This window comes from Gnatocerus cornutus, chromosome 1 (assembly GCF_029298725.1).
Source record: "Gnatocerus cornutus isolate USDA-ARS CGAHR chromosome 1, icGnaCorn1.1, whole genome shotgun sequence".
In the NCBI taxonomy this organism is placed as follows: Eukaryota; Metazoa; Arthropoda; class Insecta; order Coleoptera; family Tenebrionidae; genus Gnatocerus; species Gnatocerus cornutus.
The window spans coordinates 12294737-12307480 of NC_142233.1; the positions used below are offsets into that span (position 1 = coordinate 12294737).

Below are 12744 nucleotides of genomic sequence, written 5' to 3' on the forward strand. Positions count from 1 at the left end.
CCATTAAAATTCTATTCTATTCTATTCTATAGAAAAAAAATAAGTTAAAAAAACTGAATTGAATAAAAACACTGTAGGAAAATAAAAACTAAAAAAACTCGAAAAACTCGAAAAGATATTAAAATTGAAAACTGAACAACTGCAAACGTAATAAACAGGTAAACCAAACAATCAAGATCTTAAAAACTAGGAAAATGAAAATTTAAAGAACTAGGAAACTGAGAACATGCGAAAGCGAAAAACAAGAAATATGATAATCCAAAAAGCCAAAAAATCGCAAAGTCAGAAAATGAAAAACTGAGAAGATAAATAACGATCAAACTCACAAGGGAAATTAAGAAACTGAAACATGTTATACTACGAAACAAGAAAAACTGAAAAGCTTCTAATTGGGAAATTTTGATAAAATAAAAAACTGGCAAACTGGCTAACTGGCAATTTACGAACCTGAGAAAACTGAGAAGTTAGTAACTTGATGCAGTAGAAAAGCTCCTGGAGCACAAAACTGGAGAACAAAACGAAAAAAATCTTAAAAGAAACAAAAAAAACTCTTAGAAATTGATTTATACAAATAAAACAGAAAATTTATAGAAAATTTAAAGTGGAGATAATCAAAAATTAAGAAATCGATAAGCTGAAACATGAAAAAGTAAAAATTTGAGAATGAGGATTTGATAAATCATAGAACTGCAAAAACGTAGAAAATCAATAATAATACAAAAGCAAGAAACTAAGAGCCTAAATAAACAGAATTTTCAAATAGAACATTATGAAAAAGGAGAGAATTTGCCAAACTAAGTAACAGAAATTAGTAATTTGCCAAACTAAGAAAATGACGAATTAGGGAATTGGCAAATGAAAATTGAAAATTTTGGAACTAAATTGTCTGTAAAAACACTGAAACAGACATAGAAAAAAATTAATACAGAAAAGTTTGATAAACTCAAAAACTGAAAAAATTGGAAAAAATTATATTTAAAAAATCTGGAAATTGAGAACCTGAAAAACTGACAAACTCAGTAACAAAGAAATCTAAGAATCTAAGAAACCAATGAACTGAGATTCTGAGCAAAGTCTTTAAAAACGAATAGAAACTTAAAAATAACTAATTACACAAAGAATGTTAGAAAATAGGAAAATGAAATACGAAAAACTCAAAAACTCAAAAAACTGAAAAATTTAGTGCTTTAGATAAGAAGTTGAGAATTTGAAAACTAAAAAACTGCAAACTTAAGAAACCGGTCAACTTAATAAAAAGGAACTTGGAAGCTTTTTAAATTAGGAGCCGAAAAAATGGCAAACTGAGGAATAGAAATATTATGAACCAAAACATTGAAAAAACTGAAAACCTGAAACTGCTGGTTAAGTAGGAAATCTTAACAATTTAAAGCGTATAATTTCAGATATTGGGAAAACAAAAACTTAACGAAACTGACTAGATAAAAAACTAAACAGCTGACAAGAAAAATCAAGTAACTTAGAAAATGAGGATAAGTAATATAAAGAAACAAGAAACAGAAATACTAAGAAATTTTAAACCTGAAAAATCTGAAAAATCCCAAATAAAAAAAATTAAAAATGTGTGTCAAACTGACAAAAGCAATTTAAGAGCCTGAGAAAACTAGTATATTAGGAACTGAAAAATCTGAAAAATTGGTGGTTTGCCAAATAAGAAAGTTATGAATTAAGAAAATGGCTAACTAAAAACCTGAGAAATCTGAGAAAGCGAGAAATTATAAACTTTATGAAAAAAAAAGCTGAAACAAAGAAAACAAAAAAAAATAGAAAAAAAGGATAAACACAGAAACTCGGAAAACTGGAAAATGAAATTTAAGAAATCTGAGAATCTGAGAGAGCTAAAAAACTAGAAATAAATATTGGAGATTATTTTAGATAATAACTGACTAATAATCTGGAAAATAGGAAATAATAGGAAAATTGTGTAAAAGAGTAAATGAAAAAATCAATAATAAGAAAATGAAAAATTAGCTTAACAAATTAACCAAACTAGAAACTTAAAGACGAGAAAAAAAATGGGAAACTGAGATACTGATAAAAAATATACAAAATAAAGCATAATTAATTCAAATACAGAGAAAATAAAACTTGTAAATTAGAACTAAATAAAGCAAGATTTGTATAAAACTTTTTGACAGTGCCGGCGCAAAAATCAGGTTACGATTGAAAAGTTTGCTTCGCAGTTCAAGAGGCCAAGCGCACTTTTAATTTAACTTTTGCGCCGGCAGTGCGTAAATTGCTCCAGCAGTGCGGCAAAATCAGTAAGCTCACACTGACGACTTCGTAATATTTAGCAAAAAAGCAACTTTTACTACATTAAAAATTGTACACTAAAGTATTATTTAAACAAATATGATTTTCCCACTCGCATTGTAAAGATTTTCCGGCTCTCTAGCAAATGCAGCAACTACTGCAAACATTGCTATTGAGCGGTAAAATCTTAATTACAGTTGCTTAAACGTAAATAACTATTTTGGCCTCATAAATTGCACACGTAGCCTTACTTTTGCGTTATCTCTGCGGAAAACCTGCAACAGTGCGGCAAAAAAATCAGATTACATTGACCACTCAAGGCCATTGAAAAGGAAGCAATCTTTACCACACCAAACTATTATTTGCACAATTTGTTTCGTTATTTAAGATGATTGTCTTAAATTAAAAATCAAAATAAAATTAAATTTATGGGTGGCGCCATCCAGTAAAAGATTCGGAAATTACAACAAGGAATTATCAAACGTTTTTTATTCGGTTTTAGACGGTTTATTGCACAGTTTTTTACAAGTCTTGCACTGGAGGGATTTTACGTCCCTCCAGAAAAACATTTTTGTCGCGCCGTAAAATTGTACTTACAGTTACTCCAATGTAAGTAATTATTAAGGTTTGATAGACTGACATATAGGGAAACTATGATTTTACCGTTAATACGTGAGAAATAGTGAGAGAAACGTAAGGAAAAAACCTCTAAAATTACCGAGTTTTGTAAATTTTGTCATTTCATATCTTGGCAATGATAGAGTAGTGTGTTTGTTTACATTTAAATATAGGTAATAGTTTGGTTTTGGAGTAAAGTTATGCCTTAAAGGTACTAATTGAGTGTGCCAAATTGTAGAATTTTAGAACAATAGTAACAAATTTTAGAATTTTTTGTTTTTTTAGTCATCTCAAAGTTCTAGTTTTTCTTTTAAATTCCACAACTGTGACAATTTAGCCGCTAAAGCAATGAAATTTGCTGCACTTATTGTCTTAAATGCACTGATTAAATGTGCCAAATTGTAGAATTTTAGAACAAGAATAACAAATTTTAGGGTTTTTCGTTTTTCTAATAATTTTAAAATTTCACTTTTTCTTTTAAATTCCACAAGTTTGACAATAGTGCCGCCAGAGCAGTGAAATTTGGTTTACTTATTGTCCTAAAGGTATTAATTGAGTGTGCCAAATTGTAGAATTTTAGAACAATAGTAACAAATTTTAGAATTTTTTGTTTTTTTAGTCATCTCAAAGTTCTAGTTTTTCTTTTAAATTCCACAACTGTGACAATTTAGCCGCTAAAGCAATGAAATTTACTGCACTTATTGTCTTAAATGCACTGATTAAATGTGCCAAATTGTAGAATTTTAGAACAAGAATAACAAATTTTAGGGTTTTTCGTTTTGCTAATAATTTCAAAATTTCACTTTTTCTTTTAAATTCCACAAGTTTGACAATGGTGCCGCCAGAGCAGTGAAATTTGGTTTACTTATTGTCCTAAAGGTATTAATTGAGTGTGCCAAATTGTAGAATTTTAGAACAATAGTAACAAATTTTAGAATTTTTCGTTTTTTTAGTCATGTCAAAGTTCTAGTTTTTCTTTTAAATTCCACAACTGTGACAATTTAGCCGCTAACGCAATGAAACTTGCTGTACTTATTGTCTTAAATGCACTAATTAAATGTGCCAAATTGTAGAATTTTAGAACAAGAATAACAAATTTTAGGGTTTTTCGTTTTTCTAATAATTTCAAAATTTCACTTTTTTTTTAAATTTCACAAGTTTGACAATGGTGCCGCCAGAGCAGTGAAATTTGGTTTACTTATTGTCCTAAAGGTATTAATTGAGTGTGCCAAATTGTAGAATTTTAGAACAATAGTAACAAATTTTAGAATTTTTCGTTTTTTTAGTCATGTCAAAGTTCTAGTTTTTCTTTTAAATTCCACAACTGTGACAATTTAGCCGCTAACGCAATGAAACTTGCTGTACTTATTGTCTTAAATGCACTAATTAAATGTGCCAAATTGTAGAATTTTAGAACAAGAATAACAAATTTTAGGGTTTTTCGTTTTTCTAATAATTTCAAAATTTCACTTTTTTTTTAAATTCCACATCTTTGACAATAGTGCCCCTGAAGCAGTGAAATTTGGTTCACTTATTGCTCTAATGGTATTATTTGTGTGTGCGAAATTGTAGAATTTTAGAGCAAGAGTAACAAATTTCAGAATTTTTCGTTTTTTAGTCATCTCAAAGTTCTAGTTTTTCTTTTAAATTCCACAACTGTGACAATTTAGCCGCTAAAGCAATGAAATTTGCTGCACTTATTGTCTTAAATGCACTGATTAAATGTGCCAAATTGTAGAATTTTAGAACAAGAATAACAAATTTTAGGGTTTTTCGTTTTTCTAATAATTTCAAAATTTCACTTTTTCTTTTAAATTTCACATCTTTGACAATAGTGCCGCTGAAGCAGTAAAATTTGGTTCACTTATTGCTCTAATGGTATTATTTGAGTGTGCGAAATGGTAGAATTTTAGAGCAAGAGTAACAAATTTCAGAATTTTTCGTTTTTTAGTCATCTCAAAGTTTTAGTTTTTCTTTTAAATTCCACAACTGTGAGAATTTGGCCGCTAAAGCAATGAAATTTGCTGCACTTATTGTCTTAAATGCACTAATTTAATGTGCCAAATTATAGAATTTTAGAACAAGAGTAACAAATTTTACAGTTTTTCGTTTTTCTAATAGTTTCAAAGTTTCGTATTTGTATATAAGCGAGGGTTTATTTATTCACCGCGTAGGCACTTTATTAAATTTTAACCCTGTGTGCTTTAGCCATGATATACACTTTAAACAAACAGCAAGCCGCTTTCGGTTTTCGAGAGGGATACGGATAATAGGTTTCTAAAACAGAAAATGGCTATTGATTTAAGATTCAATTTACGAAACGGAAGAAAAAGTAGCTTCTAGGTGCTATTAAGTTACGATATACGCATTTTATCAGTAAAAGATAGAAAAAGGATTTGAACCGCCATAACTAATGCCGTCGGGAGAAGGGCCAAGACAGACTCAAATTTTCCCGATCGTCTCAAAAAAACGTGTCTCGAATGTGTGTTATTTATTTTTAATGCGTACTTCATAAGCCTTAAGGAGTTTTTATGGTTGGAACCGACGGCTTTCGCTTTTATTACACTCTGAAAATATCAATATTGAAACTAACAATACCGCTCGCAAGGCATATCATTAACTTCACTCGAAAAAATCCACGTAATAAAGACGGAAACCGCCTTAGCTTATTTATGTTGGCAATGAAGTTTATAAAGCAAATTTGATTTAGCACCAATTTTATCCGTGTTACAGTTACGACACGAGGGGACCCTACAAAACCACGCCGAAGCACTGGCAGGATAGCAATTTGGGGCAGCGAGCTTTTTTCAGGACAATGACAGATCCTGCCACGCTCAACATTGACAACATCGGCGAAAAGGACGAAGGGGAGTATCGATGTCGCATCGATTATTTACGTTCACCGACGAAGAACTTGAGAGTAAAACTGGCAGTTATAGGTGAGTTGGGAGCCGATGTTTAGTTATTTTGCAATTTTCGAACAATGGATAGACACGTGGAAGTTTACAAAGCTCATGAATACAACAACGTACGAACTTATAAACTGCTATTTTCGATGTGGAGAAGAGAAACTCTATATCTTTATGGTCTATTTTTGGTCCAACTGAACGCTTATACAGGAGGTCATAGAATTCCGATTCCTCAACTCCATTTCAACGGTATGCCCGCGTTGAAGCTGACTGAAATGAGCATTTATTGAAAACGAAACAATTTAAGATTATATTTATACATAATATTTATAAGTACCTACTAAAACAAAAATATCGTTTACGGTGAATGAGTGTATTAAGTACCACAAATTAAATAAATGCAGAATTAGAAGTAGAATTCTAGAATAGAATTAAATTTTTAGAAATGGAACCATCAAAAAATAAATCAATTCCTCATTTGGCATAGATTTTTTTCGCTTTATTAGTGTGAGAAGGCACTATGTAAAATTGTATACTTATTTACTAATAATAATAATTAAGATTAAAAATTCCAATATTTTAAATTCGGATCTGGAATTTTGATTGTTTTGACGCTAGGAAAATGGAATTTGGACAAATTACTGTTTTTAAACTGTTTACTCTCTGTTACGAGTCCCAAATTTTTTGAGCAGCATAAACGGACTTAAGAAATTCTTACTTTCAAATAAGCATAAAATTTTCAATATTTTTCATTTGGACCAAGCAATACAGGTAGTTTCGACGTTAAGGCAATAAAATGCGAAGATATGACTACTTTTAATTTATTAACCCAAATTCCAAATTTTCTGAGCAACAGGCACGAATTTTGGAAATTCTCATTTTGAAGACGAGTCAAAAAATTTTCAATATTTTCTATTCGGACCTGTAATTTTAATAATTTTGAGGTTAGGGCAATGAAATTGGAAGGGATTACTACTTATGATTAATTGACTGTATGTCCTTAATCAAAATTTAAAAAAAAAATACTTTTAAGATGAGCCAAAAAAAACTTTTCAATAATTTTTATTCAGACCTGTACTTTTAGTAGTTTTAATGCAAATCCGATAAAATTGAAAGAAATTACTATTTTTGACTAATTGACTATCTGCCTTAAATCCCAATTTTTTAAAGCAGCAGAAACGAATTTTAGAAATTTTCTCAAAACGAGCCACAAAATGTCAATCTTTTCTATTTCAACCTGTAATTTTAGTAGTTTTGACGCTACGACAATAAAATTTGGCGAACTTATTTTTTTTATAGTTTGTCGCAAATTCCACATTTTTTGAGCAAATGGGACGGTTTTTAAAAATTTTCATTTTCGAAACGAGTCAAAAATTTCTAATATTTTCCGTTCAAAACTGTAATTTTGTTAGTTTTTACGTTAGGGCAATATATTCTAAAGAAACTGTTATTTTTGATTCGTTGACTGTTCGCCTCAAATCCCAAATTTTTTCAGTTACAAGGACGCATTTTAGAAATTTTTATTTTTAAGACAAGTTTAAAATTTAAAAACTAGTGTTGGCGTAATGGAATAACATTAAGTCAAATTACTATTTGTGATATGTTTACAGCCTCTTCCGAATATCTTGAGCAACAGGAACGAATTTTAGAAATTTTTATTTTCAAAACGAGCAAAAATAATTCTATTCGGACCTGTAATTATATTAGATCTGTGGATTGTTCCAAATTTCTAATTTTTTGAAGCGATATATTTTCAATATTTTTCATTCGTACATGTAATTCTGACAGTTTTGATTTCAGGGAAATAAAATTTGAACAAATTACTGTTTATGACGAAACTATAAATACTTATTTGTTAACAGACTGTTTGTTCTAAATTCCAACTTTCTTAAGCAATAGAAACAGGTTTTAGAAATTTTTATTTCTACACTGAGCGAAAAATTTCCCTTATTTTCCATTGTCCAATTTTGGTAGTTTTGACGTTAAAGCAATAAAATACAAAGATATGACTACTTTGAATTTATTAACCATTTTTCCCAAAATTTCAAATTTTCTGATCAACAAAAACGTATTTGGGAAATTCCCATTTTCAAGACAAGTCAAAAATTTTCAATATTTTTTATTCGGACCTGTAATTTTGGTAATTTTGAGGTTAGGGCAATGAAATTGGAAGGGATTACTACTTGTATTGACTGTACGTCCTTAATCATTTTTTTTTAAATACTTTTAAGACGAGCCAAAAAAAAACTTTTTAATAATTTTTATTTAGACCTGTACGTTTAGTAGTTTTAATGCAAAGACGATGAAATTAAGAGAGATTACTATTTTTGACTAATTTACTATCTGCCTAAAAATCCAAATTTTTTAAGCAGCAGGGACGGATTTTAGAAATTTTCATTTTCAAAACGAGCCCCAAAAAGTCAATATTTTCTATTTCGACCTGTAATTTTAGCAGTTTTGATGCTACGACAATGAAATTTGGCGAACTTATAATTTTTGACCTTTTATGGTTTTTTCACATTTTTTGAGCAACAGAGACGGATTTTAGAAATTTTTCTTTTTAAACCGAGCAAAAAATTTCATTTTATATTCAGACTAGTAATTTTGATAGTTTTGACCTTAGCGCAATAAAAGTTGGAAAAACTGCGATTTTCGTTTCGTTAAAAGTTTCTCATAAATCCCGACTTTTTTGAGCAACAGGGACGGATTTTAGAAATTTTTATTTTAAAATGAACGAAAAATTTCAAACATTATCCATTCGTACCTGTAATTTTGGTAGTTTTAACGTTGGAGTAATAAAATTTGAAGAAATGTTTATTTTTGATTTAATGCCTGTTTGTCCCAAATTTCGAATTTTTTAAAAGCCGGGACGGATTTTAGAAATTTCTTTTTGTCAAAATTTTCTGTTCGGACCTGTAATTTCAGTAGTTTTGACGCTACAGCTATGAAATTTGAGGAGGTTTTTAACGAAAACGTGTTTACTAAGTCTCTTAAATTATACAATTATACATAAATCAAAATAGCCAACTTTTTATTTAAAAAAAATAAACAAAATTTAATTTTACTAAAATTACAAATCCCAGAGCAAAAAAATGAGCAATGTAGCAATAAAATTTGGAAAATAAATCGGGTTTAATTACTAGTTTCAAAATTAGGAAACAAAGAACACGTTTTCTGTAACTATTTATTTTGAAAAAGTAAAAATTTTCAAAATTTTGAAAAATGGGTTGTATTTTATTTTTAGCGCTATTGTTATAAAAGTTGAAGAAACTGCGGCTCTTGACTTCTTCTTCTTCTTTCTTTTATTTGTCGAACAAAGTCAAAATTCTCACCGAAATTTTGGTGGTTGTAACGCTTCAGTACTAATTTCAGAGCAAAGAGTGTTTTTTTTTATTTTTTTCTTTTTTAAGGCAAACTAATAATGAATTATAAAATTAAAATCATTTAAAAGCATAAAAAAGACATAAAACAAGCAACGACAAGTCTAGAAAGTATCTAAAGAATAGAAAATAAAATAAAATTTAAAAAATTATTCTAAAAGTAATGAAAATACATTTTGGTATGTAGAAAATGTTTTTCCTCTTTTTAAACGTAGTGAAATTTACCTACAGCTTTGCCTGATTTAAGCAGACAACGAGAAATACCGACAGAATTAATAATAGAAACAAATTTAAAAATCACAAAGCATGCAGTCCTGCAAGCTCAACACTTCATATAAAACGAAAAAACATAAATTAGTAAAATATTTATAGCCCGACTACAAACATGACACCAGAAAATCACCGCTCAGAAATGATGAATAGTTTCAACAAGCTGACATTAATTTAAAAACGTTATTAATTTTAATCGCGTTATTTTTGAAAGGTTTAATCAATCAAATAGTTGCTAAATATAGCAAAAATGGCTCGTAAGCAAATTTAATTATATTCACAGCGAATCAATCCTCGTCAATACTAATTATTGGGAAATCGGTCCAAATGGAGATCCTAATTTTATTACAAACTAAACATCTTCAAAGTTCGGCGTTTGTCGAAATGTGTTCCGAATTGTCGTCAGTTGCGGCGATTCTCAATAGTTCGAGATCGGTAAACAGAAAGAGTTGACACGGATATTTGCAATGATGAGCAAACTGTGCTGATATTGTTTGCTTTCAGTTTAACTTTGAACGGAAAGGGACGGACGTAAAAATTTCTGTCAATCTTTAGTAGCAGTTTTATGGAAAAAGGATAATGAAATGAGTTCAGATGCTATTTACAATGAGTTTTAGCGGGGGATGTAGCTGAGGCGAGGTGCTAAAGTCTATAAAAAAACAGATTGAAAAGTTTTACTATTGTCAGCGAGAAACGAACGTTTTGCTTTTTGCTCTTAACAACGCCCATCAACTTTTTCAAAACTAATGCAAGAAAGTTTTGTCGAGTGCGTCATGTAAAGCGAGCTATTAAATTTAACAAGGGAAAAATGGAGTTGAGGAACAAGATTTCTATGAATCTCCAGGAATAAACGTTCACTTCGACCAAAAATAGGTTGCCGGCGGAAATCGGTGAACTTCACTTTCATTGCTCTAACACTCACATTTACTCTAAAATTTGTAATTTTACTAAAAAAAATTGATTTGTTCAAAAAATGAAATTTTAAAAATTGACAATTTTGATCTATAACTGTATAAATTAAGAAACATTATAAACACATTTAAATTGAAAACTTTTTTTTAATTTTATAACGTCAAAACTACCAACATTACAGGTCTGTTAAAAAAATATTCGAAATTTTTCTCTTGTTTTGAAGATGAAAAATTCGAAAATCCGTTTCTGTTGATCAAAAAATTTGAGATTTGATACAAGCAATCAACAGGTCAAAGTAGTAATTCGTCGAAATTTTATTGCAGTAGCGTAACATTACCAAAATTACAGAACCGAATGAAAATTATTGGAAATGTTTCGCTCGCTTTGAAAGTAGAAATTTCTAAAATCCGTTCTTGTTGCTTCAAAAATTTGGTACTTCGAACGGACAGTCAATAGGTCAAATGTAGTAATGGTAGTAAACTACCAAAATTACAGCTCCGAATGAAAAGTAATGAAAATGTTATGCTCGTCTTGAATATAAAAATTTTTAAAATCCGTTCCTGTTGCTTAAAAATTTGGTATTTGAAGCAGACAGTCAAAAGGCCAAAAGCAGTAATTCATCTGAGTTTTATTACTCTAGCGTAAAAACTACTAAAATTACAGGTTCAAATGTTAAATATTAGAAGTTTTTCGCTCGTTTTGAAAATAAAAATTTCAAAAATCTGTCTCTGTTACTCAAAATCTTTGAGATTTTGGACAAGCAATTAACAAATTTAAAATAGCAATTTGTTTAAATGTTATACTTTTTAGCGCCAAACCTACCACAATTACAGGGCCGAATGAAACGTCTTGGAAATTTTGTGTTCGTTTTGAAAATAAAAATTTCTAAACTCCATTCTGTTGCTTAAAAATTTTGGTATTTAAAACAGACAGTGATTAGATCAAAATTAGTAATTTATTTAAATTTCGTTGCTCTAGCGTCTAAACTACTTGAATTACGGGTCCAAAAATATTAGAAATTTTTCGCTCGCTTCGAAATTTCTAAAATTTCTAAAATCCGTTCTTGTTGCTTAAGAAAGTTTGGATTAAGAACAGACAGTCAACAGATTAAAAACAGCAGTTATTCTAAGTTTTAATGTTAATGTTCTAACGTCAAAACTACCAAATCTTCTGATCCCACTAAAAAAAATATACGAAATTTTTGCTCGCTTTAAAAATAATAATTTTTAATATCGGTCCCTGTTGCTTAAAAAATTTGGTACTTGGAACAGACAGTTAATAGGTCAAAAGTAGTAATTTACATAAATTTCATTGCTTTACCGTCAAAACAACTGGAATTACAAATCCGAATGAAAAATGTTGGAAAGTTTTCGCCCGCTTTAAATTTTTTTTTTTAATTTTGTTCCTGTTGCTTAAGGAATTTTGGATTTGAAACAAACAGTTAACATATCAAAAATAGTAATTTGTCCAAACTTTAATGTTCTAATGTCAAAACTACTAAAATTACAGGTCCGATTAGAAAATATAGCAAATTTTTCACTCCCTTCAAAAATAAAATTTTCTAAAATCCGTTTCGATTTGAGAAAAGCAATCAATAGGTCAAAAATAGTAACTTGTTCAAATTATATAGCTCTTGTGTCAAAACGACTAGAATTATAGCATCGAATAGAAAATATTGAAAACTTTCGGTTCGTTTTGAATATAAAAATTTCAAAAAATTGTTTCTGTTGCTTAATTAATTTAGTACTTAGATCAGACAGTTAATAAGTCAAAAGTAGTAAAGTCCTTAAATTTCATTGCTCTAGCGTCATAACTACTAGAATTACAGATCTGAATGTTAAATATCGTATTAGAAGTTTTTCGCTCGCTTTGAAAACGAAAATTTTTAAAATCCGTTCCTGTTGCTCAAGGAATTTTGATTTTAAAACTGACAGCAAACAAGCCAAAAATAGTAAATTATTTAAATTTTTGTGCTCCGCTTAAAAAAAAAATTCTTAAATCCGTTCCTTTTGCTCAAAAAGTTTGGTATTTGAAACAGACGGTTAGTAGGTCAAAAGTAGAAATTTATCCAAATTTTGTAGCTTTATCGTCAAAACTACTAGAATTACAGATCCGAATAAAAAATATTAGATATTTTTTGCTCGCTTTGAAAACGAATTTTTTTTAAATTCGTTACAGTTGCTCAAAGAATTTTGAATTTGAAACAGACAATCCGTAGGATAAAAGTAGCAATTGGTTCGAATTTTAATGTTCTAACGTAAAAACTACTAAAATTACAGGTCCAAATAGAAAATATTGTAAATTTTTCATTCGCTTTAAAAATAAAAAATTTCTAAAATTCGTTCTTGTTCAAAAAATTTAAGATTTGGAATATGCAGTCAACA

The 12744-nt window shown here is 29.3% G+C and overlaps 1 protein-coding gene across 3 annotated transcripts in view; it reads left to right on the forward strand.

The window, feature by feature from the left end:
- Nucleotides 1-12744, forward strand: part of side-VI (sidestep VI transmembrane protein) — a 481913-nt gene that overhangs the window by 331176 nt on the left and 137993 nt on the right. For all 3 annotated transcript variants that reach the window (XM_088044224.1, XM_088044994.1, XM_088045766.1), the window contains exon 4: nt 5623-5828. In XM_088044224.1, the coding sequence (XP_087900350.1) occupies nt 5623-5828 (206 nt within the window). The remainder of the gene's footprint in view (nt 1-5622; nt 5829-12744) is intronic.